Below are 27,847 nucleotides of genomic sequence, written 5' to 3'. Positions count from 1 at the left end.
GTCTGTCCTGAAAAACTTGGTATTCCATTAAAGTTCATCTCTGTTCATGATTCTCTCGAATTAAACATCCTGTCATTTAAATCACTTTTAGGAAAATATTCATATATTCGTATCTGTTAAATACTAATTTCTTTTTATATATGACAATACATAACAAAATAAACGGAAGTAAAAGTTCGTAGTTTCAAATTAATAACAGGAATTTCTCAAATTCACAATCAGCGCTTCGATTCGATAATCTTGGAAGTTTCAATTCTATTTTTTTTTTAGTAATAAAATATTTAATTTTGGTCGTTTAATATCTTCTTCCGTTTTACATGTATCTGATCGTGCCTGTATTTGGACATTATCCAATATAATCTCACTTTCAAGAATTTTAAGTCTCGTAACTTTAATTGCAACGTGTTGTATGACGCATTCTATATAATTATTCGCAATCCGATGAACATAACTTTCGGGCATTGAGTATCTTCGATTCCAGATTAGCTATATTATCCTCTAGACGACAGAGCCAATACGACACGTTTCAATTTGCACATTAATTATTTTTATGTCTTGCAATTAGAATGATTCACGCATTGACATTCTCATATTAAAGTTCCATCGTTTACTCTCACATTGTTATAAATATAAATACGATATAAAACGCGTAAGTGGATAGCGGATTTTTATGTATTTATGGGAAGCGTATTTCGTAACATTCGATATTTGGCAAGTAAAACGAACTTCTGTCCACAGATTCCATTCTTTAAATTAATTCATAAAAGCACGAATTTGCGTAAATATTCGCACACCACACATAAGTAATTAGTAAAATTGTAGTACGATTTGCATATGGAAAATTTCTAGGTTGGGCATTTTAGTTGCTTCATTAGCGATTCAGACAATGCGACGAATAACAAACAATAGTCTGGTAACTGAGAACTACAACTCATGGTGAAAGTCACGTTTCAGCACGTATCGCCACTGTTGAGAATTTATCAGAAACTTATGGGAATGGTTAAATATAGAAACCTGCGCTCGAAGAGTATGAATGAACCTTACGGGTGTTCCCTCTTTGATGACGAACGTTTATTTTACTTCGCTTGGAATTGGTTTTCGCGAGCGCGGCAGCAAGTAGCACGAGAAACCAGGCGTTTTGTAACAAACTAGTATCGAGGGAGTTCATCATTTACATAATCATGTCGCATGAAAGATGATCGAAAAAATTGCTGACTCAATTTTAACGTCAGTAGAAAGTACGTAATTCGTGTAATCTGTGCTTTACATTGAATATTGACGTTATCAATAGCTTAAAACATTTTTCAATGCAATTATTTGTCAACATAACAGTTGTCAACAATTAAATCAATGCAATTTTCAATGCAAGTATTTATCAACATAACAACCGACATAAATTTTTTAACGAATTTGATGGAAAGTGGAGTGCTACTATGTAAATTTTTTTTACTTTCTGTTAATAATTGCTTGGTTGTGATATAGAGATAAGAGACTAATTCGCAATTAACGAACGAGTACTTCATTCAACGAACTGGTATCACGTTACTTACTCACGATAGTCATATCATATCTAAGGAAGCCATCGATCAAAGCAAAGACAATATTATTAATTTTTATTAATGTTTCAATGTTATTAATTTTGTCGAATGTTATGCAGATTAAATTTTATCCTATTTATTTTCAGTAATTATTTAAAAAAAAACAAAAATTCTTCTTAAAGTAGGATCATCTTTTACTGATTTCGGAACTCAAAATCAAAATCAAAATATAATATTCAATGTACAAAATAGTCCAGTGGAAAGTGTACAAAACTAAAAGAATAAAAGAGGACGCGGAAAATAATATAAAACATATTACAATACTGAAACAAATATTGGAAATATCATCATTCACGATGTAATTAAGATATCACTTATAATTATCGTATATCGCATTATCGTACATGCAAATATTTACATTCTCGTTCACAAGTCGTCAGATAGCTTCGTGAGTAGTGTCTCTCTAGTTATTATTTATTTATCATTGAAACATGATATAACTTATTTTTCCTTATACGTAATTGACAAGTGTCAACTTAATTTTATAATTACAAGATCTGTTTATCTTTATCCTAGATACACAAATAAGAAGGGTCTCGTACATTATATGTACGTGTGTTTGTAGTATTCCATGTGATATACATCAGTTAATCATCGTCAATTAACAAATTCTTTACTAACACGATATGATTTACACTGAAATTTAAGTTCACGATTATCCCATAATTTTTTAAACGTACAAATATATCTCACCTGAAATTTTCAATTAAAACGATACTTTTACGAATCCAAACAGAGAAACAAATAAGTATACTGCGAATATTTATGCAAATTATGAACACAATTGTAAGGAAAAATTTGTTTCAACCACTAGGTATTATACCAAGTACTCTGCTCTGGATATTACATGTATTGTTGTATTATTACTATTATATATATTTTCCTACAAATATATAAAAATTCGCCGTCTATATGAAAACTATAGGAGAAGAACATTAGTCATAGTTTCTATTTTTCACGGAAGAGATCGTGTTTTCCGTTTTCATAAATTTCAAACTATTGCCTACGATAATATTAGATATTAAAATTCAAGAATTATTTTCAATCTTACATTTTTGGATTTAACAGCTTCTCAGCTACATCGTATTAAAGTACCATTCTTCGCGCACAAAATTAGAAAATCAACAAAAATGTACCAATCGTGTCCTTCTCCTGTCATCGTTCTATACAACGAATAAAGCAATTCGCCAAAGCAAGACCCATTGATCGTATCACATCGGAAAGTCGATGTTGGTTCGCACGAGTCCTTCTTTTTTCTTCGATCAACTTTCTACGGAAAGTCGTGGCGCCACGCGTCAAAAATCAGCTCGTTGACGTTTCACTTCTGACGTTGAGTTTTCCTCGAAAAACAAATCGCATACTTCGCTACTATCGAGGAAATCCTGCGGATTGGATCGCGGCAGCCGTCAGGACGATCTGTCGATTCTAGCAGAATGCAAGAACTTATCAGTCGTCTTACGAGCAGTTGCTATGCGTTATGGAAGGGGTCCCTGGAGTCACCTACTAGCTCGACCAGTCAGAAGTCAGTGTGTGTAAGCCGGCCGGTCGTGCCGGCTCCTTTTCTGTCTTTGCTCTGCTGCACCTTCGTTTTCCGAAAAATCGTAACTCGACTGCACGTTCATTCAGCCGCATGCCATAGATCGATCGGGCCAAGTGTCTCGTTAACAGTCGAACAAATTGCACCGTCAAAACCTGCGATTTCCTAAAAACTACAAAGTCTTTTATCCGTCACGAGAAACGAATCATGGTGGTCCCGTTAAGGAGGGATACTCTTCGTGAACTTTTCTTCCACGCTGTGCCTTGAATTTAGCAGAAAATTCGTGATTTACAGTCGAACAGCATTTTAAAAAAGGAAGAGACAGTAGAGATTTTCTCGTCGACAGTGGAGCATTGCATCGAAATATCGTATTTTCAAGGAGAAATATCGAGAGACGTTCGGTCGTCGAGAATGCGAAGAGGAAGAGACGAGGTCGAGTGAAATTTTTATCGAGTTTTTGTTGTTGTTGCTTTTATCGGGACGGAGGGCACAGTTTGTGTGAATTAACGAACGGGAAATTAATAGGACGAAGATGTTTAAAATTGTACGACGATTTTGCGTTTGATGGGATTTTATGTTTGCTCTTTTGTTATCTGTGGTGGTGAAGAAACTTTAAAAAGAGTTTGAAAAGTCATTTCCTCTCTGACCTAGGGAGAAGAACGCCGTAACGTAAAATCTTGTCGCTCTCTATTAATACTTGTGTTTCAAGGAAATACGTACGATATAACGTATGCAGAAAACAGGTGGAAAATAAAATAAAATCGTGCATCGAAGAAAGATATCGATTTTTTAGAATTTTTCTGAAGAGACGTTTATTGAAAAAAATTACAAAATTCGAAGCAGTCGAGGGGTTAAGGCTACACAAAAAAATTTCTCAACGTTAGAAAAGACAGTGTGCGACGTATAAGTCGTATGTTTTGATGGACTGTGAACGAAATGAATAGAATTGTGATTTTTACACGTTTCTGAAACTGAACTTTGTCGGCTGTATTGCCGAAGACGATAACCAATAGGCAACAAAAAGTACATTTTCTTGACGATACGAGAGTAATGTTATTTATTACGGATTGACTGTTTGCTGTTTTCTGATTAACTTGAGATATAGATCGATTCGACTCGAAAACAATTATTAATTGGCGCCGTACAAAGTAAATAATCCTACCTTTTTCGATAACATCGAATATATTTAAGAAACGAAACGTTGTTTTTTCGAAAATGTGAGGACAAAGATGCACGAAACCGACTGGAAAGTGCTGGAAGAATCTTCATTGAAGTATAACGAGGTGCTTTCGATCTGATTCAATACGATTTAAGCAAGGAGCATGATTATGACGCATACGGAAGAAGTATCGACGACTTTCGAGTCGAAAACACCGACAGAACAAATGAATGGCCACTCTATGGTGAATAGCTCTTTTGTTTTTTTCTTAATTAAATTAATCAATTTAATCTTTCGCCTTAAATACCAACGATTTATCCAAAGACATGTAAGTCGTGTTTTGATCCGGGATTTTAGTATCGCGATATTTTACGCTTAATAGACTGCAGGGTGTCTCTTTAAATGAAAATTGTAGAAGTGAAATACTCGTTATAATAATATTGGCGGATATTATCGTGAAGCGCCACGTTTCGCTCATTTACATTGGCATTCATCGATTTATCTCGGTATATCGAAAAAGATACGTAGTATAGTAGATAAATTTATTTGTTCTGAAATTAAACACCCATATCTAGTAACGAGCACATTTATATTTAGTTTGCTCCCCGTATCGTATCGCGTATGACTTTCAGCATTTTCTCTCCGCGTCGTGACGCGACGGTGATTTTAACATCGCGCACAGTTTAATTAGTATATTCGATCTTTGATATATGCAAAATACGAAGAACAAATGTCTGAAAATCAATTACGCATCGGCATTTAGAGATCAAATATGATTGCGTTATGATTAGTTAAAACAATCGATTAAATGTGCGAAGAGAAAAAAATTTAATGAGATTTTAAACTATCGTTTGTTCTATCAATAGCGCATTAATGCAATTTAATAAGTTAAACTAAACTAATTTACATACGGAGATCGCAGTAGAATGATAAATTACATTTCCCAGCATTTCATAGATATAATATATTAAAATTTGATATGATTTCGAAGAATTTTGTATTACTAAAACTGTTCTCTGTTTAGTTTTTGGATCAACTATGTATTTTGGACTGTCTGTTTCTCGAATATGTCGAGAATATATTCATAGTCGTCGATATTCGAACTACCAAAGCAATTAAAACTATTAATATCAGTTTCTCTATCTTTGTACTTATTAAAAACATGTAAATGAATTCGGTAATTTAATGTGTACTTTTATTGAGCCATTAATTACATATTCTGATATAGATGATGTATTTTGGTCATATTGTTTCAATTCCAATTAACTATAACGTGCTTAGCTGCGTATTAAAGATCGTTAATTTGAAACGCTTTTGATTGTTTTTTTACGCAGTTTCCTGAACTTAATGCTTGGTATTTTATAGTCTTTGCGTCCAACAGGTTGTTCTACTTCCCAACCTGCTGTCAATTAATAATAACGACATTAAAATCGGAAGATTAAAATAGGCTCATTACGCTGTTCTTACGAGCCTCGTATATATCTAATGTTTCCAGCTATAGCTTCGGAACGATGGAAATAAAACGATTGGAGAGGGATCTTATTAGATAAAATTAAATAGTCTTGTTTTATGTGTTCACTTCTAAAGTAGACACGTTCCAATGATTTTAAAGTCATCTCTCTTTCCTTAGATAGAACTATAAATTTCTTCCTATACTTTTCCTCTAATCTTCATTCTCTACAAAAGAAAAAGCTATAAAGATACCTACATTGGAAACTTATTAATTCAGAAAATATTATAATCCTAATTTTGTATGAAAGACAAAAAAACATATAACACAGTACCTACCCTTACGTATATGTTTCATACTCAGTTTTACTCGAAATACACTCCAAAATTTACAAATAAATCAAGAAAATTGCTTACTAATCCTATTTAAATTGCTCGTTTCTTTCCTGTTGATTTAATCAAACCGATCGAATCTGTTTGAACGACCCGCGTATTGTAACAAGCTATTTAAGCGTAACGATTGTGAGTAATCGATCTAGAACTGATTTTTCGATGGCAATTATGGTTGGCCAGGTTATTGCCCTTGCGGTGCGTGCTATGAATGAATTAACGTTTCACCGCAAAACGAAGGCCAGGTTGATGATAATAGCACGGCTTCTGGTACACCTTGACACCGAAAATATCGTGAACGAGAGTTGCTGTATTCGGTTGCAGTGCCGATCGGCGGTCGACTGCATCGGACTGAACCTCATCATTTCGACGACGACGACGACGACGACGCAATAACGTATCTATGTATAGAGGATGTCCGCGAACAGAGTCTTACCGCGCAGTATCTGCTTCTCTGAACCGCGCGATTCGCACGGTCCCGCGTCGATCAGTTGAAATTTCGCTTCTTACCACGCTTCACTCTGGTACGTAATCAAATTCAGATCATTTCTATCGACGAGCTGATTTATTCCAGTTAGATTCGCGTTAGGTTCGGTTATTAGAGTACACTGATTTATCGATTCTGATAGAGGAATAGAGGATGTTGGATGGAATTTCATCGAGAACTATTTTTCGTTCTCTGGAAGGACACGACTTTCCAACTATCAAAGATTGAGAAATTATCTATGAATCTCTTTTAGAAGGGCGCTACGACGCTTATGCAGTTTGCATCTTGTCTATTTTAGGCTAGGTCCGAGTTAGATCTATTTATTGCAATGGTTCGTCTTGGCACGCAACGAAATTTTAGTAATTTATACACTGATTTATTCGAGATTTAATTTTGGTTGGGAATTCTATTGAGAAATACATTGGAATTATCGAAAATCGAGAAATTTTCTATGAACCTTTCTGGGAAAGCTTTGAATAATTTTTAATTTGGCTATTTTAAACTATTTTACACTAGATTTGAATAAGAATGCTTGTTGCAATGCTTCGTCCTGGGACACATGGAAACTTGGATAATTTAGATTGACTTATTCTAGATTTAATTCGGAGAGGTAATACAGACGTTACAATTATGTTGAAATTTTAGAAATTCCAAATTTTGAATTTGGAAGGATAGTGAAAATTTTGTATGATTCTTTTTGGAAGCCATTAGATTCAGATTGCTTTCATTTATATGTAAAAATGTATAACAATAGGAAGTAGTTATAATAATATATTAAATGAATTTCGTGTAAATAACTATAATTGTTTATAATCTGTGGAATATATAGCAGAATCCATAAAAATACGATATCCACAGCAATGAAATATTCTATATTACAGAATACAATATTCTATTGCAAAGATAAGTTGTGTTGCGTATTGACACAAGTATACCATACAGTTATAGTCTGAACAATAAGATCAATCTGCTTTCAGAATATCATTCAACTTCATCAAAAAAATTATCAATAAAAATATCCAAATATTTTTGAACGATAGCATTCATATATGTGTTTGACCCTCAATCAATAATTATTTATTACAATAACATGCCAGTTTAGGACTCTAGAAGCAGTTCCTTATCAAAATATACAATATTTAATTGTCAGTTTGTAAACACATTAATGTACAATTATATTAAAACAATAACTAGTTATATAATCAGTGAATAAAATGCATCTCAGGATGAATAACATTTTGAGTAATTCCGCATTTCTCTGACAACAATGCATTGACGTATTCATAGAATTTTCCATGTGGCAGTTAGTCATCGTGTTCCTCGACAGCTGACAATGAATGAACGAATTCTTCTTTTCTTCCAGCGTAGCACTTTGTTCGAGATAGGGTGTAGCTTTATTGCCATGCAAATGCAAGTAATACCGATAACTCTGATAATTGACCCTTCTTCACTCGAAATAGCATTATTGAACACTTCGTATATATATGCATACGGTATACTAGCTTTTCTAATAATAGTTATGTTATTAGCATTCTTATACAAAATTTGGAATTTCTGAATTTTCTGTTAGAATGAAAAGGACAGAAATGATAAATTCAATTAATAAAATATGCAACGTAATTACGATGAAGCAAGTTTCCATCCTTATTTTCACAATTATATATGCTAATTAAGATTGTAGAATTATTATTATTAAAAATTATTGAAATAATACAGAAAATTGATAACTATTCAACAATTTTGAGATTGTTACGCATTTCTTTAATATAAAATAGAAATTATTTTTACTCCTTTAAATAATTCTACAGAAATTTGCATATACTAACAAAAACTATTGTGTGTATAATAATACAAAATAATAATACAAAAAACAAATAAGAAAAATTCTGAAACTATTGTAAATATCTCAAATAGGAAGTAGAAGTTATTGTTATTCTCACAAATAATTTTATAAATAATTTATACACCTGTTTTTGCCTGAAGATAAATCTTTCATACCGTCATATAATGCACGTATTTTATTACAAATATATACGATGTGTGCTGTTGTACATTTTTACTTGCATCCGTTGTATATTATAATTTACAATGCAAGGACAGATTATTGACCCTTAGCGAATTGACACACGTGACATTCTCCTTCTTAAGGCAATTTAATATTGAAAAGCCGCGGCGATAACCTTGTCGGGTCGTTTGATTGGATATTAATGGATATTAATAATTTCATATGATTCGCGTAAAAAACAATGGTCTGTCGAGAAGACGGCAATGTCACACAAATAAATCGGACATCCCCTTGTCGCGTTGGTGCCTCACGAAACTTCTGGCCACGCGATTGCTTCATCGTCCTTGCATACTTATGAATACAAATTTTTTGAATAACCGTGCATTCTGATGCACCAGTCGTATTTTTTTCCTTTCATTCCTACCGGTCATCAAACGGGACGACTCGTTTCTTTTACGTAATGAAACGACGAGGAACGAACGAGGACTGTAGTTCTTTTACTTCCATGTTCGAATGTGGTTCACGATTTTTTCCTTTTTTCTTTTTTTTTTTCTTATATTATACGATTTAATTATTTCGTTCAGAGGTGCAATCGTGCATTTTTGGGCGGACTAAAGTTACCGGTTTCTTCTTTGAGAATTTTCTACCGACGTATTTCGTGCTTTTTCTGTGTTCGTTACACGTGTTTTTTCTTCTTATGAATTATCAGTAGGTTGTTAAGATGTCGCTTCAGGACGTGAAAAAGTGTTCAATATTTGCGGTCTTCTTCATTTGCATACTAGAAGTAATGTTTCATTTTGCGTACAGCCGACATTCTGATGCTTATCTAAGACAAATATCTCGTCGGTGGTTAATTTGTCATCGGTTGCTGTGATACGTCAAGGAAGTTAATATAGTTTTTACTTTTGACAAATTAACAGGTTTCATTTGTCTTTGATAACGTTCTATTTGTATTCTCATCCTTACGAAGTTTAACTACAATTAATAAGTTTGTTATCTTAAAACATAAAATTATGGTATCGAATCAAGTTAAAATTAGAATATGAATTTTGTAAACGTGCTTGTTTTTCAAATCGTTTAATTGAATGGAAATTGAAATTTTTATTTACCGATTCTATTATGATGGAAGAAAAATAGCATACACGCCATGCTATAAGCACGAGATTCCCAATCTATGGGTCGTGACCCCAAGGGGATCGCAAAGTGTTTCCTGGGGGATCGCCGAGGTTATTTTTACTTGCATTATACAATTATTTCTATAGAAATTTTGTACTCAATTATTATTATAGGAAATGTTATTGCATAGAATTTCAGTCCTTGTTTGTTTCAATATAGGTTCCGGTATGTAAATTTTTATCTATGCAAAATATCAAACAAATATTAAAATATTACATGAAATTCAATTTAATATTCAAATTTTATTTGATGTCTTAATACTTTTTAATATTTCGCATAAAGAAACATTTATACGTTCAGATCTATAGTAAAATTAAATAAAATTTAAAGTATTATTAAATATTGTGAAGTCTTATTAGAAATGTCTTTTTACGCCGATATGTGTGACTAGAAGTTATAGATCATTTAGTATATAATTACAATAGCATGTGCGACTCGAAAAAGGTTCATAATTTTTTTACTTAAATTCATAAAATAATTAAATTAAATTAAATTAACAATTGAATACATAAAATTTTTATTAAATTCTTATTAAAGAAATAAGTCGAAAGTGGAGAAACTGAACTTGGTTTGACGCTGTGTAAACCGGAAGTATTGCGAAACTTTGTAGGTTCTACAAATGCGTCTGTGCGTTTTATTACAATTGCGAATAGTACCGTAAACTCGTAAACGTACGTATACGTAATATGCGTGTCGCAGATGTTTCACGACCAGACGCATTAGAATACGCACGTTTATGGTTGTGCGTAAACGCAAACGCCTTTGTCAAAACGTGTTTACACGAACTTACGGCGAGCTTGATGATAGTCAATCGTGCGGAATATAGCGAATGTTTCAGCAATAAATATTTTTATTTCTACACCCGATAATAATAAAATACGATGTGATATTGGAGGTCAATAAATGTCTGCAAAGTGTTTATTTTAATGTTCGTTGCGTAAAGTAATATTGCTTATTCATCAGTTATGCATTATGTTCATGTTATCAGTAGTTCGTCGAAACAATCTGAGACAGCTTTATCTTGGTTTTGGTACAATGACCCACGAAAGTTGCAATATGAAGATTGTTTATTATTCGTTGTAGTTTTTGGATGAAATTTCATTAATTTCAGTTAATATTGCTTTTAACGTGTAAACTATTAAATTATCAACTCGCAGGCTAACAGATGATACGATATTATTCAATGACAAGTGAATCGATATTGTACGTATTGCACACGATATGATATGATACGACGATTATTTTATTATGACGTACATTTTAATCAATCGGCACATTTATTTTTCATTTATGTAAAATTGTACGCACCAGTATTTGTAATCTGTGTATTTCATGTACGTATGGGTATTTGGAAATGAAAAATTTCTAAAGTTATAAATCTAAATTACAATGTTGATTTATATATATATATAGATAAATAGTTAACGCAATTTTATTTATCAGAATAAGTCGTGATGAGAAACATTTTTCTCTGTCTATAGTAAAGTTATTTAAAAGTTTTATTAATTCCATATCTTTCAAGTTATTCTTTTGTTTGATCTAGAGACAAAATATTTGTTTCTCTTATCTTCCTGTATATTTCAAAACTACCGGTTATCAAAGTATTAGTTATCTAATATTATACGTCATGTTCATCTATCAGGCACTAACGTGTTTTGTTTTACACGTTAAATAACGTGAAAATCAGAAAACCGATATAAATTAATTTATCTGCTTTTCATGCAATTTTCATGTATCGATTAGATCCTGTCGTAGAGAACTCAAGACACGAAAGGTATACTGGAAGTTGCTTAAAAATCACATTCTTCCCTGGTTCTTATGTAGTTCAATTTTTATCTTATCACGGGCTGGGATCTTTTTAAACTTGAAACTTATAATTATCATTAATGGTGCATTCATTACTTGCATGTACGTAGGTACTACATCGCATGATTACTATTATGCTATTTAACTTTCATAGCACTGATGACGACAACATTAAGCGTGTTACGAGATAAAGTGTCTAAGGATAGATAGCGGTGTAATTTATTAGTGTAAAATATTTAACATTAGGATGCTAAGAAGTGCAGGTATTTTATCATCTTTTTTTCTACATGATAGAAACCGCGCTGATACAGCACTTAGATATCTAAGGGAATATAAATTAAGTCCCGAGAAGCATTCAGGTCACAGTGGGATAAGATCGAAAAATTATAAGTTACGTTTATTAGAAGGGGACCCGGGGTAACTTTCTCACAGCTTTAGTCGCGCGGTGCATGAACTTTAACGTTAAGTTCAAGACACTCTTGTAACAAACTCAAAGCTGCACGCTCATTACGTGCATCTAGCAAGCACAAGCCTTTAAATTTCTAACTTTAGCATCGGCTTAGCTGTTTAAATGGCACGGGAAACAGCACGACCACTTTCGTCTGAACAGTGTGGTTTCTGTGGAATTGTAGAACAGATAGCAACTAACACATTCCTGTCATCGAGTATATTTCACCTAACACCAAAGTGCTAGATTAAGAACTTTCCATAACCGATCATTTTATTCTCCTGTTGCATCTTACGATAACTTTGTTTAAAAAATAAAAAGGAAATTTTTATATATTTCATTTATTTATTTTATATATGTATTTCATATAGTTGAAGAAAGAAATGAGAGTTCGAGAAAGCTGTGAAGCAAAGTCGAACCATCGTTATACATTTTCACAGGAAATTAGTTTTGTATACGATCGACATTAATTTTGCAATATAATCGACATTTGTTTTTATGATTTAACAATAAGCGTGATCTCTGTACCTGTTATCGAGTTTCTTACTTAAAATGTTAAATATTTAAGCTGTCCAATTTTTACCCACGCTAATTTCATAAGGTTCAAAGCTGCCAATGTTTCCCAAAACTTTTACGTTTTTTTCTTTGTAATGTAAATTACCTAACAAGAAACGAGCTGAGAATCTAATTAAAAATTCATGGTATTTCATAATAAGGTTCTATGATACAGTTATTCTTTATCTGATTTATTCCATAAATCAGCGATAGATTTGAAAGCTTTTTTGCTATGTGGCGAGCAGAGATGCCGTGGCTTTAAAGAACGTACTCCATCCGTGGCAAATTTTCTTGCACGCTCAAACTCCACTCGCAACATGCACGCGGAGATCTACACGCGCGTCTATTCTGGACAAAGACACGATGTCCCCGTGTCTAGAGACGAAGTGACGCGTATCTTTGCCAACGCCACGAATACACACCCGAATCACGATAAAGGGATAGTTGTCATGAATATGGTTACGACTCTTGATCATAGTGATACACGAAGGACGTCAGTATTCGCTATTCACGACGTGCGACTAAGTCACGCCAAGATTCTCTTCTAATGTATCAAACAATAATCGTAGTACGTAGGATAAGTTTTAATCAATAAGTTACACAACTTTTAGTAAGAGATCGATACGTATTCAATCGATCGAAAAGCAACCGTTTAGAATCATCTCAGCTACATCTACATCCTTTTAAATATTTATTACTGAACGTAAAACCACATTCGATATATCGTATTTAATTACTTTAACTGTACATTTTGTAAAAACAGCTATAAATGATCATTTACCACTCGTTCGATCATTTTTCTCACAGCCGTGTTTAGACAATGGTATCTTGTAAATTACATTTAGCTTACAAACATACTGAAATTAAAAGAACACGCTCGACAGTATCCACTCAAAAACGTTGGATAATTTCAATTTTAGAGATTCAATAAGGCGCCATATAAAGCGATAGCTTGTAGCTAGGCGTCGGTAATTGGTGGAAAAACAGCGAAACACGTGGAGCGACGCTGGAATTAAGGCAAAAAGCCGATGACTCTGGTAGGCCGAACGGGAATGTGGCGATGAAAAGTGCGGTGAAAAGTGTCACAAGCAGAAAGACAAGACGCGGCGCTCGGATAGTAAAGAAGCGATGCACGCGCTCGACGCATCGGTCTAACGGTAACTGCTTCCTTTTACGAGATTAACGATCGCGATCCTGTCGTTTTATTATCGAAAATCCAGCGGTGTAGCGCATCGCATCGAGTCACGGCGGATATGGCGATCTAATCTGCACGAAGACGTACGGCAGCCGGATTTATTCGTGGTTCAGCGATCCTGTTGAGCGCGAACCTGCACGTTAAGGTCCCTTATAGTCGTCCGGGCTCGTTGCGCGAAACTCTCCCAAGCTTATCGCTATGGTCCAGCTACGAAACCGGGAAACAAAACGGGCCCCGTTGTGCCCGCCACTTTACTGAAGTTACTAACAAGCCTTCTCTTCTCCTAGTATATACACCACCCCCGTCACCCTCCGCGTACACTCCTTCCTTACGTCTTGCCGGCCGAGCCGGCTGAAAAAAGAGTACCGACACACCACGAGCGGAGAGAAAGAGATTTATCAGCGAACCACCGCGAGACTAGCAACCCGATAGACGTGCAGATAGGCCGTCGTTTAAATAAATTACCCTCCAAAGGCTTGGCTGCCCTGAACCTTCTTCTCTCTTCTCTTCTCTTCGTTTCGCGTTCGCGCGAGCTTCGTCTTAGACTCGTTTTAACCACTTGCCACATACCTGTTGCTACACACCCCCTCGTGTTTCTTCTCGTTTGATCTACTTTCAACCATTATTTCACGTTGCTGGATTATCTCGCTGCTCGTTCTCGGTAATTGATATTCTCTTCAAGCCTGTTTTGTGGGCGATGAACGCTGGTTTGTCGGATTAGCTGTTGATTCTTTGTCGCCTATCTCACGCACATATTTAATGGTTAGGTTCGTTGAGGAGATTTTAGGTAAAAGCAAGTATTTCTTGGGATGGTTTTTTTTTTTAAATTTCGTACGAATAAGAATTTGAGGTGTTCAGGGTTTCCAAGGTTTTTAGGATTTGATAGAATAGTGATATATGGAACGTGTATTGTTGGACCTCTGACGAAAGGAAAGAACAGGTTTTCGTATGACATTCGGAAAGATATTTTCATACGAAGAGCTAAGGATCGTAACGGCGTAAGCCAATTGTTACTTTTCGTGAAACGGTGTTCTGCGTTTGTTATTACGAACAATTCACGTTGTTTCTTCAAATTATGAAAATATATCGCGACAGAAGATGAAATTATAATTCGACTAATCACGAAACTAAAAGAACTTAAGAAAAGCAAGAATTGACCTACATATTATTATATAATATTCAATTCCAATTCTTAAAAAATGTCAAGTCTTGACTTTCATCGTTGATTTTCGATCCGACGTATGTTTCGCTGATTTCGAAATTTGGTTTTATGAAATAAAAAATCGAAGTAGCATACAGCTGTTAATCTCCTTGCGCGGATTTCTCGATTTCTTAAGGAATTATATTCGATGGAGTATTTCGCCACTTCGCGTTACATGAATTTAATTTTAAGGGACTCAGTCTTTCCTCTGGATCTGCAGACAAGTGGCGGAGAATATTTTTCGCTTTATCTGCTTATCAGCTTGCTTATCCCCTGTGTTTTTTTTACCAATGTGTCAGCAGTCCCCAGCGCTGAAATTTTTGCATATTTCAACAAGTATTTCATTTTCGTGATCTTTCGCGGTGGCTTTCGGATAAAAATCGAGATACGGTTTATCTATTTAGTAACACTGTTAAACGAACGCTACCGTAACATTTAATCTGCGTTATCATTACGCTCGTGTTATCATTGCGTGTATCTGGATGAAAAAACGTCGAGTATTATTATCAATTTTTCAACCTTAACGTGCATTGAACTGTATGACTAACTAATACGTAGACAAACACTGTTAAACTTACATACACGCGAACAATTATCTTTTCTATGTAAATCGTATATGTTTATTTGTACATTGTTAAAATTTAACGTTTAATGAACTTTGTCTATGATGTACAGAATTGACAACATTCGTGATGGATGAGATAGAAAAATTACTATTGACATGATGTTATACGTTTTTTTATATGATTTTATTTGTCGTATAATTGACAAAGAACAATACACATATTATAACGAAAATTATGTTATAATTTAAACGTGCTATGTTAGACGTATAAAGAGCAAAATTTCGATACTTCATTTAACGAATCGAAATCTTTTTTTCGAAGGATGAACTCAAATTACAGCAATCGCGATAATTAAATGTATTGGGTTGGCAACTAAATGATTGCGGATTTTGTCAATACCACCTAATGACAAAATCCGCAATCACTTAGTTGTCAACCCAATATATTCGAACTCACCTAATTCGATTCGAAGCTGAATGACAATTACCACACCAAAAAGCTACAGGTAATGGGTAAAATCTATTGAACTTTTATTATCCGATACAATGATCTCTGACTGTTTTTATTTATAACGTCTTCGCGTAAAATTGGAGATAGATTGGTAAGATTTGTAAATGATTACATTTCCCCTATGTTTAAGCTTTATGAAACCATAAAGTTTAAAGTTTGAAAGCTGTGCTATTAAATAAGCGAAAGATTTTCTAACAATTAACATTAAGCATTTCTCAGAAAGGGACGCATATAAATTTATTACTTCATCAAATTTATTTTATTTCGCGAATTAAGAAGCATAATTTCTCGAAGGGGCTAAAAAGGAAGTTGGGACGTTTTGCTTACGTTTCGTAAGAGTATTACAATCTGGAACTCGTAAGTCGTGCCTTCTGTATCTTTCACACGATTATAACAAGCGATACTCGAAATTTGTCTCTCTCTTACTACCTATCACGCGAGATTTAACCGCTGGTGTCATTGTGCCGAACATACACAATTTTTTCCCTCTTTTCTCCGCTTCATTTAGCAATGAAGCGTTTAAAGAGAGAAACGAGATTGCTTGCGCGAGGTTATCGCAGTGGGATTACCAATAAGCGCCTTTTTCATTGGTTACGTTTGACCGATCGCATCTATTTTCCAGTAATTAACGCGTTAATTAAGATTCGTTCTTCGAGGCTTCGCCGATATGTGGGGCGTGATAAATGCCAAGTACGTTCGACATGCACCGAATTTCGGACGTTGAGAAGATTCTCAAAGCTCTTGAGTAATATTGGTTTGGCAACTAAGTGATTGCGCATTTTGTCAATATCACCTAATGACAAAATCCGCAATCACTTAGTTACCAACCCAATAGATATTTAAATTATATGACCGTGAATGTTTATTTACATTCGTATTTTTACGTACACTGGTTCATCTAGTTTTAGGAATATTTCGCTTATTTCCGATAATATTAAAAAATGTTTCAGGTTCAAGTTGAATGGTTTTGGGAGGAACGTAATTTGACGTGATTAGCTTTTTCGTAGATGAACGCGTAGAAGACGTACGAACATCACCAATGTTCAATTAGTCGATTCAACTGGACGTTCTCCAGATAATGGACAATATCTGCTAGACTAATATAGTTCTGCGACATAAGTAGGTTAATACTTTTTTCTGGAGAAAGTCCAGCTGAATCGACCAACGTATTAAAAAATATGCGATTTCGTTTAAGAATGTCCTCTACGCATTCGTCTATGAAGATGGTAATTCGTTCTTGAAATATTCTTCGATATTATCAAAAACAAGCGAGATGTTCCAGGTAATAAAGTTAGGTGAACCAGCCATTGGTATAGAAAAAAATTTGTTTCAACCAAAGAAAGAGATATTTTGCGAAAGATTTGCACTGAAAATACTATTTGTACAATTCTAGCAATTTTTGATCGCGATAGATTATTGCTCGTTAATAACGAAATAGTGATAACGCTGTAATAATTTAACGACGCATTGAACCTTACTCAAAATGACTTTGGATTCCTTCAACTCTGACTCTGAACGGCTCTCTCATGATTCTTTCATGACTCTCGACAACTCCATAGCTTTTCCTCGAATCATATTGTACTTCTAAAACTTCGTAACCATAGTACACGTTCTTCTCCCAAACAATCAAACTTCCAAGCGGCACAGTGCATTTTAAAGCTCTACGTGACACCATCCCAAATCTTCACTTGCGTTCTTCAATTCACTCTTTACTCACAACCAATAATCTATTCCAGCACGAATATTCGTTTGGTTCTCAGTCACGATGGAAAACTTTTTTTAAAAAGTTCTTGACGATTGTTTCAAACATTAGGGTTTGGATTACCAGCGGTAAGTACAGCATTGAGAATTAATAAAAGATTATACGATTTGCATCTGAATAATACACTGTTCATATTTATTAGAAGATGTTTCACACATTTGATACGAATCTATCGAACCTAGAAGATTTTGTCGTTTCTGTTTGCGGTCTTTAACAATGAATAAAGAAGATTACACCGATTTGAATCGAATTTGTACTTAGAAAAATAGGGTTCAGTGTCGTTGTACGAAAGAACGTGAGAGAACTGTCAGTGTGCGCTACATTCGGTCGAAAGTTGTCTCGCCAACAGGAACTTGACATTGTATTTGTTCGTATGATACACAGACGCGAGCCAATTTTTATCTGTTGCGTAAGGTGCGAAACGATGAGCATTGCAAACACAAAGTATAACTCTTCCCGAGTTCTCAGCCTTGTGTTATTTTTAATTAACCAGAATAGGTCAAGGTGCGAGTCTAATAATCGAAACAGAGTTGTCAGAGTTTCGGTCTCGTTCGATTGGACAAATACCTCGTGACGAATAGTTGTTTTGTAAATACGTACACGCGTCGAACAATTGGAGAATTTTTCCAGATTTTTCTTATATGAGTCATATCCAGCGCGAACATTTCTATCGCTCGAACGAGACGAATTCTATTTCAGATTCGCTTAGACGATCGGATTACCGTGCTATACGATATTTTAATAGTTACGTCGATAGTACAGCGCATCGATTATCTAACCCATATCCTTGTAAAAATTACCCGTGGCTTGGCAAACGCAATACAATCCCGGCGATCTCGGTCGCGACTGTGCGTTATTGCGTGATAACCTGCGCCAAAGAACGTATATGTTTTATTCACACCTACCACTTCCTCGTTATTTGTCTCCATAGAGATGGGCATTTTTCTTTCAATAGCGAATGTAACGATACGATAATAGTACAGATTCTAACATATTCGCATATGCAAGAATAGATTGAGATTAATTTTTGAAACGTGCGGTAAGATATAGGTTGTTCCATTTATAGATTCTATATTCCAATAGATCTCGTTGATGCTCGATATGAGAAAAATGATCGCAAATATATTGGAACGTATTGTCTCGTTGAACTTGAGAGGTGGGATCGTGGTGATACCGGATATGTTTTAATCGTGTGAATATTATTTATGTAGTAATAATAATATCGTAATATACATGACGATATAATATGTAGGTGTATAATGTTATAATTGTAATAATAATAATAAATGTTGACGCAACTTTGACATATCCTGTATCGGAAATTATACGAGCAAGTTATTTATATTGTCGACTTAATTGAGCTATCAAGTTTTCAATTTCTTTATACACGTATCTTTATGTATTATATTTTTATCTAGTTTCGATTCTTTGAAGAAATAAGGCGAATTTTAATACAAATTTTAAGGTCAGCTTTATATGTGATGTTTTGATATTAGTTAATGATTAAAATGACTATGGGACCGACTATGGGAAACCGCATAGTCTTACGTGTGCCATCATTTATGTACCTTGAAATAACATTTCTTTTGTTTTCTTTTCGCATGCTTTCTACTTGCACGACGGATCGAAATCCGGTTTTGTGTAAACTTCAATGTTTTATGTCTCCTGTACTCATAAAATATCCTTATATTTCGTACGAAATATTTTGGTTTCACGTAATACTTGAAGGAAAATTTCAGGTATATTTAAATATAAATAATAAATATTGATTTATTTGTTAAACGTTATAATTTAACGAACAATATACAGTACAAATAATTAATTATAAATATTGTATTTAATCATTATTATATCGTGAACGTTTTATTGAAATAGTATGAAAAGTCAACCGAAATTAAACTCAAGTAGAAAAGGATCGTCTGTCGCCAGACAAGGCGGTACACGTATGACTCACTCTATGCTCTATAAATCTTCGTACTTGCATTATTTACAAACCTTATACATCAAATATTATTTATATTGATAAGATCTTTATAATTACGTAATTAACGTTAATTAAAAATATTTATTAATCCATAAAAATGTAATAGCACGTGATTCAAGATTCATAATCCCTTAACATCTGCATCCATATAACGATACAGATAAAATATGTCACGTGTATATTTTCCAATATTTATGATCGTTATTTCGTGTAAAGTGTAAATTAAAGATATTTGGTTTTTACGTAGAAGAGCGACGCGATGTTACAATTTTGCGACGATGACGAATTCGGTAGTTTTATATTTTCAATTCAAACAGAATTATTATTATACGCTTACACGTATATGATGTAGGTGCATCAATAAAAATATAAAAAAGAAGATCGTCGAAACATCGCTGTGAAATTCTATATTTAACATGGTTAACGAGCAAACTGATTTTCACTCCGTTTTGAACGAGACGTTTTGGCTTCTCATGAAAAGATAAACGAAATGTTTCATTAAAGCGACAAATCGCATGAAATACCGCGTGACGAAATATTTCGCCCATGTACGAGATTTTAATATACGTAAATTTGTACGACGATGACACGCATGCCATACACCACGTAGAATAAAGCTGCTGCTAGTTAAATATTTCGAATTAATTTTTCCTCTATAACGGATAATTTACAAAATTGTAATCAAACGTTATAGCTACCAAAATTTTTAGAACAAAAATTGCAAATCTCGACCTATAATTAAAAATTACCTAAAACCATAATAATTACAATAGCTGAAGCGATTGCGACTAACTCAAAAAAGAAAGTATCGCATCGTACATCTTCCTGCTATCTATCGAGTTCGACAATTTTTTCAACGTTATTGTTCTCCTTACACATTATTCAAACATATAGATACCCTTTTAAATACTGGGTTTTGGTATTCGATAAATTTTACTACTTTGCGGGTATTCCATTACTTTTATAAGTAAAGTACTTCCTCTCCTCCCCAAAAATCCGAAAAAAGAAGCGCCATAAAAAAATGAGAAGAGCAGGTTTAAATTATATCTAAATATTTTTTCTGCACAATATGACTCTTTTTATTCGTTGCAATTTTTAATCCGACCTTCGTTGTGTGTTAATCAACGATTATTAAATTAAGTACCACGAATGCAACCCGTATCGCAAATCATTAAGTTCTCAAAACGTGGGCTGTCCGAACGTCGTGCACGCTTCGTTATTCCAGCGTATCCGAACATAATAAATCGCGCACGAGTAATTGCAACGTTCGTAGAGGTGTTTTGTCCGAAAGCATTAATGACTCGTTGCAACCCTGATGCTGGCACGTCTCGCGTTCCTTTCGCTTCCATCAGTCTCCCCGTTCGTAATAAGACGCAGATGCTGGTTGACTCTTATTATTAACCCCTTCCGCGACCGGTTGCTCACCTCCGAGTGGACTTCATCTAGCCAGACTTGCAATTACGCGGCCGCGTATTGGCTTTAAGGCCACGATAATTGACTCGACTCACGATAAGGTTTGACAAAATTCTAAAGAAACGGCACCTATAATATAATCCTGGGTATTTTTTTAATTGGCTTTTCTTCAATGTTCTCTTCGGTCATTTCGAACGCTTGAGGCGCTGCTTTCCTCTTGTTGCACTTAATCAATACTCCGCTTGAAATTGCTACCAGTTATCGATGGTATCCAACGTTATTTGCGAAAAAGATGAAACGAGGAAAATCATGGGGATATACATATACGTAGAAGTGAATATAGATGGTGGAGATTTTCGACAATTTTTACAAAAGTTCTTTTTACGTTGGTTCTATATACTCGCTGTTTTTAAGTATTCGGTAATAAAGTCGCTCGAAATGTATTTTCATAGAATTAGAATGTTATTAATTAAACGATCTGTGCATTATGTTTTCTTTGTTCATGGTAGATTTCATTTAAAGCTATCCATTTATTGGATAGCTTTGTCGAATAACGACGTCTTTTCTATTGCCCAGTTTCGCTAATCCGTCTTATTAATTTCTCGATTTAATATCCAGTTAGAAACATATTTGCTTGAATACAGCGTTCTATTTCTTCGCAAAAGTTCGTTATAGATGAATATCCTTCACGTTCGAAGACATTAACAAGCTTCCTTTTAAATTACGATTTAATATGATAATTACACGCGTTATTGCCGAGTTATTTTTAGCAACAATAAAATCTATAAACGCGAGAACGCAGTGAAAGATGAAGCTAGTTCATCGCGCGTTGAATTTCTCGCATTAAATACCTGTCACTAAGCGAGCGAACCGTTCGGAACAAGTGAGTAATTGAAATCCATGTAGCAAATTGAGTGCGCATATCTTAGCAAATAGTATCGTTTGCTCTTCGACAGACGGATATACCATTTTTCTACGTGGTTAATACGTTACGACGTCTTGCTATGCAAATTCGATCTGGACTTTAATTTAGAGCGTACGAGTAATTTTGTAGCACGATGAACTGGTTTTGATAATAAATTTTCGTTCGCGCGTAAATCGTTGCTGATCCTCGCGTTTCGCAGTAACTCGTGCAGGTATCAAGTATGTATGTAAATTAGTTGTTTCGAATAAACGATAAGCGTTACAGCGCGCTTGCTTCTTTGCTGAATTGTAGTGCATACAGATCCATATCGTCCTTTCTTGCGTATGACTTTTACTATCTCGTTGTTCGTGTGCGGCTTGTCAGTGTATTTCGATACGTCGTCGAGTAATTTCTGTATGCAAATCGATTCCTGAAGAGAGGACTTTTACAGAGCTCTTATACATATGTTTTTTCTTTTCAGTGATAAAGTTGATCGATGATTAGACTTCTCAGAAGTCATTGCTTAACCAAACTTATAGAGAGATCTTTTCTGTTAAATTAATTATTGTTAACAGAATTCCTAGAAGCTCTCAGTACACTGATAAATCTTATTTTCTAGATACCATACGGTTATTATCGATTAAATGCAACGAATTACTGTAACAAATGTTCGTTTCCTCTTAAATGAATATTTACTAACGAAATTGCTCAAAGTTGTAACATCGAAGCATAATACGATAGCAATTCAGAGGATTGTATGACGAAGTTGAAGGAATTTTCTCCATAGTCATAGATCAATTTTCCAAACATCCACTGAAAGTCTCTTCAAAATATCAAATCTCAATCATTCGTAATTTTTCCCATCGCTCGAAATCTCTCTATCTTTCTAATAAAATTTCAATCAACGAAAGACCCACGAAACAGATGCACATATCAGTAAGCTATTCATCTAAATCGCAAGCAAAACGATTCGAGACTTCTGTATATTCCTACTCTATCGTTTTTTCTCGGCAGTCGACTCGCTGGATCCAGTGTCACAGGTCGCAGGATCATTTGCCATTAATCTAACGATATCTGCCGCGATTACTCCGTTAAGATTTGTTGGTGGCACGAAAGATTTATTTAATCGTCCGCACGAATAAATTTTCTCATCGCTGTTCTTTCTCCACCAGTCCAGGACGATTACATCTGCGACTCGTAAGTCTCCGGCTAAATAGAGAAGGATATTAATCCTCGTTATAGAGGATCTCGCGTGAGACGACTAGCAACTCGTGTAATCGTCTACGAACGCTCGGAAACCGATACCTGTTTATTATTGAAACGGTAATACGCGTAAGAATGCGTGCCACGGTAGAATTTTCTTCTCCTGCCTCCTTTTCAGTTCCTCTGGCAATTATTAGCGGACGGGTTCGGTGTTCGTTGGCGATATTTCCTCGGCATTTTTTCGTCAGTTTTACAATTTGCAGCGCGAAACAGGTTGCCTCGAATGAGATGCAAATGAAGGGGACGAGCTCGATTGCGTTTTATTAACTCAGCCGCAGGTTCTCATGAATGACAGACGCGGCACAGCGAAATTGTAGGATATGGCATATGTAAATGTTTCAATGATCTGGATATAGGTACATAGTTATAAACTGGTAGTTAACGGAGAAGCGATGGGATGATTATTTATAATTCTGTGTACTCGTGTTTAGGTGACTTCTGTGTCGATTAATTGTAGAAACGAGCATCGTAATTACAGTTTATTCGACTGCTCGGAAAGCTTGTTCGGAGAAGCAAGTTTTTCACTCAAATTCTCGTGGACATAAAGGTTCTTGATATTTTTTATATTTCTCTTTGTTTTACGATACAGTGTATTGCTTGACTGGACCTAAGCTTCTAGTATAGCGTGAATCATCGCGTTGGAATAAATCCTAAGTGTATATTTAAAATAGATTCGGCGGAATAAAATAACTATCTTTTACGATAAAGAACATACGATTATCATAACTATAGAGAAAACCAGCGCGATTTTTTCAAACGTTAAATGTTCGGTTTCATCTTGGTTAAATTTGGTTGTATCTTGGATCTCAGTTTGATCGAAAATTTAGCTTCTCTTCCCATCATCGAAATTTCGAACCTTAGAGAATATCGTTGATTGTCTGTAAAACGAACAATTGGCACTGTTACAGTCGCAGAAAGATCAAGATCAAGACTACTTAACGGATTTAACACCTCACTCTCGCTCCTCGGATTAAACAGTCCAATTTTATAAAGTACTTCCTTCTAACGTCTCAATAACTCGGCCACAAAGGCACGCTAATACTCGAACAATATTCTCCATTTATCGTGGGCATTGTTGTAGCTTGGCACATTCAAATCGTCTGAACTTTCTCTTCCCTTTTACGTCTAGCACTTATCGATCAGGTTCATACAGATAGACGTCTGCCAAGTCGTAAATTCGCCCAACAAGTTACCTGTTAACAAGTTTGAATCATAGTTCTACTTACTCGGTCGCAGATTCCATGGGGTGAACTTTGATATCGCGAATGGTTAACATCAGGCAGATAAGAAAGAAAACGTCAGTCGAACAACAAAGGATTAGCGCGAGGCGAACGTTGAACGTTTATTGAAAGGTAAAGGTAGAATTTCTTATACATGTCAGACGATACAGATTTATGTCGATACAACGGAGAAGCATAAACTATCGCTTATAAATATCCGGGCACTTTGGTCTATCTGAGATAACAATAAACATTAAGATATTGCATTAAAATATAGGAATAACAAACGTTGTATCAAAGTATAAAAATTAATGACAAATTGATAATTAGAAAAAGCAGTCACTACTTGTTTATAGAATCAGCAGATTATAATGCTAAAGTACTTATTGCAGTAAACGTAGCAATAATATATTTACTATTTAAATTCTTTAGTTTAAAATTAAATTATTTTATAGTTAAATTGTTTTATAATTCAGAAGTAAAAGAATAGAAATACTTCTAGTTTGACAATTACAAACGGCTTTGTTATCGCATACCGGCTGGCAAAAATCAATTTAACCGCATTGCAATATTCTGTCATACAGGGTGGTTGGTAACTGGTGGTACAAGCGGAAAGGAGGCGATTCTACGCGAAAAAAGAAGCCGAAAATATAGAATAAAAATTTTTCGTTTGAGGCTTTGCTTTCGAGAAAATCGACTTTGAATTTTCGCTCGGTACGCGTGCGGTACGTTATAACGGATCTCACTGTAGACCGTTGTCTCGATGAAAAAATTAAAAAAAAAAAAAAATTAAAAAAACAAAATTTTTCATCATTATTGAAAAATTGATCATCGAAAAACTTGACAAGTAGGAGAATCTCTGAAGAATACTTAAAAGAAAATTCCTAAAGTACCATTCTTAACCGTTCGAATAATATTCTTTCTTTGAATACATTGGAACAAACGAAAATAGAAGAATTATGAAACAACAGAGGGAATATATTAACAATTTTGAATAATATTGCCATTTAAACGAATAGCGGAAGTATATCCGGACAAGATTAGACGTGAAATCGATTAGATGTCAAAGATTAGAAAAAAATTAGAATCAAAGATTAGACGTCAATTTCTGTAATATACGCTATGTTAGTATACGTATCGGTAATTTCATAATTAAAATATATTTTGCATCAAAATGTAGCAAGTGTCTGGATACTTTTGAACGACGATGTATCTACATTTAAACGTGCGAGTTTGATGTTTGCACGATATCATCTCACCTTAATGGAGGTTTGAACGAGTCAACGAAATGAACGACGAGCTTAGGTTAGGCTTGATTAATTCGTCGATCGGTACTCGGTGTTGCAACCATCTTATCCCGTGCGAAGGTTTAAAAATAACCAGTGGCAGAACTTGTCACCGACTTTCTCTGCTGTCTTAGAAACAGCACGCCCGGCATTCATTGGCGTGGCGGCGTGCAACGCCGATGGAACACGTTGCGCTTCCGCCTCTCGTCCCTGTTTGACATTCGTCGACTTGTACCACTCGGATCCGTAAAAATAATCATCGAGAGACTATTTGTCTTTACATTTGTTGAAATAATCGTGCAATATTTGTCTTCTCGGAAATGGCACGCTTACGCTTACATCGTGTATGGTCTGCGATTTTTTGATCGAACCTTTTGCTTAAGTTTGGAAAAAGTCGGTAAGTTGGAGAAATTTATAAAGCGACCAGTACTTTGGAATAATTTATTTTCTTTTTACGTTTATATTTTAATAGCGAAATAATCGTTAAACGTTCGCCTTCTTGGAAATGGCATGCTCATATTTATACTATATATGGTCTACGACTTATCTATTGATCCTTTGGCTAAGTTTGAAAAACTTGGTAAGTTGGAGAAAATTTGTGTTTAACTAGTGTTAACGTGTATCGTTATATATAGCAAAGATAGTCGTTGGCTGTGATTGTCCGTCTTCGTTTTAATAAAAATAATCGCGAACTGTTTGCTGTCTTGGAAATGGCGCGCTTGGCATTTAGTACTATGGTAATAGAACATGGCGACAGAATGTGTCCGTTTTCTTCAACAGAATTATGTACACGTTGAATTTAAACAGTATTGTCCCTATAATTCTGAAAATATTCTAAAATTAGTTGTTCTCTTATCTCTCTGATTTAACGATACGTTTGCCGTTTATTCGCGTATAATACGAGACGTTAATAGAGAACTCGCGGCATCCTCGAATTCATTGGCACTGAATAGTCACGTTTGTGAAAGAGATTATTGGCTGTTTGCATTCACATTTGTAAAAATAATCGCCGACTGTTTGCTGTCTTAGAAACGGTATTCTTGGTATTCGCTAGTGTGATGCAGCATCCGCGTCGCACTTCTGTCTGTTTTATCTGTTCAGAGTTCGTCGATTTACGGTTATATCTGCATTTGCAAAAATCTATCACCGTATCTGTGAAAGTAATCCAAGACTTGTTATCTTCTCTAGTATTCGAAAGGTATTCCATGCTTATTCGTGTCACTGTGCTAGACTGATAGCATTTGCACTTCCGTATTCTCTTATTTCAAGTTTCCTAACAACGTCTAAATCAACATCTAAATTTTGCAGAAACGTTGCTTTCGTATTTATCTTTCTATTTATAGAAATAGTTTGGATTCCTTATCTCCTTTGATATCGGTATACACGTGCGGAGTTGATCGAATGCGTTGTATCTATCGACGAAAGCATTTCAATCTGTAAAAGTTATTGCCAACTATTTGTTTTTCTATTCATCCAGATAATTACAGCTCTGAGCGATCATCCACTGAGATAATCTATGCATTCGTAACGGATTTCAATGAACCTACGCGTTTCCTTTGCTTGCAATTTATTGTACTACAACGATCGAGCTTTTCGCGAAAATAATCGCAGATTCGTTATCTTCTCCGTTATCTCAGAGACGGTATTCTTGATATTCACGGAAATAATCGTCGATTCGTCGTATTGATTTCTTAAATTCTCGATGTATTTAATATTGTTTATATATGACAATATAGAAATTTAAAATGCCATTATAATTGTTATATAGAATAAATATGGAATAATTGGAATTAGAATCGATAGAACTGTAATATTAATTCTCTATATAATTGTAATATAATTGTAAATGTTATAAAATATTTATATAGTATCGAATATTACAAAATTAACTTATAATTTCTACGGTAAATAAATTTCGCTACCTTTTGCTATG

General features: G+C 34.6%; 2 protein-coding genes and 3 long non-coding RNA genes across 8 annotated transcripts in view; 2 read left to right on the top strand and 3 right to left on the bottom strand.

Annotated features, from left to right (window-relative positions):
* Positions 1-27,847, top strand: part of LOC126867008 (leucine-rich repeat-containing protein 15-like) — a 206,790-nt gene that overhangs the window by 28,110 nt on the left and 150,833 nt on the right. The gene's annotated exons all lie outside the window — the stretch shown is intronic.
* LOC126867069 (uncharacterized) lies at positions 2-6,497 on the bottom strand. Its single transcript, XR_007690137.1, has 2 exons — positions 6,083-6,497; positions 2-5,971 (listed from the first exon to the last, which is right to left on the bottom strand). It is a non-coding gene; the product is annotated as an uncharacterized LOC126867069 (long non-coding RNA).
* LOC126866982 (glycogen-binding subunit 76A) overlaps positions 6,568-27,847 on the top strand; it is a 59,131-nt gene continuing 37,851 nt past the window's right edge. The window contains exon 1 of one of the 3 annotated variants that reach the window (XM_050621069.1): positions 6,568-6,657. Coding sequence is in view for 1 of the 3 variants with exons in the window: in XM_050621062.1 (XP_050477019.1) it covers positions 26,420-26,494 (75 nt within the window). In the remaining 2 variants the exon portion in view is untranslated. Of the gene's footprint in view, positions 6,658-26,395; positions 26,495-27,847 lie in introns of those variants that run through there. The other 2 variants (XM_050621053.1, XM_050621062.1) reach the window with 2 other exon arrangements.
* Positions 13,289-19,585, bottom strand: LOC126867083 (uncharacterized). Its single transcript, XR_007690140.1, has 2 exons — positions 17,561-19,585; positions 13,289-16,693 (listed from the first exon to the last, which is right to left on the bottom strand). It is a non-coding gene; the product is annotated as an uncharacterized LOC126867083 (long non-coding RNA).
* LOC126867075 (uncharacterized) lies at positions 23,939-25,967 on the bottom strand. Its single transcript, XR_007690138.1, has 2 exons — positions 25,888-25,967; positions 23,939-24,601 (listed from the first exon to the last, which is right to left on the bottom strand). It is a non-coding gene; the product is annotated as an uncharacterized LOC126867075 (long non-coding RNA).

Source organism: Bombus huntii, chromosome 1, assembly GCF_024542735.1.
Source record: "Bombus huntii isolate Logan2020A chromosome 1, iyBomHunt1.1, whole genome shotgun sequence".
NCBI classification, from domain to species: domain Eukaryota; kingdom Metazoa; phylum Arthropoda; class Insecta; order Hymenoptera; family Apidae; genus Bombus; species Bombus huntii.
This window is presented reverse-complemented; position numbering and strand designations above follow the sequence as displayed.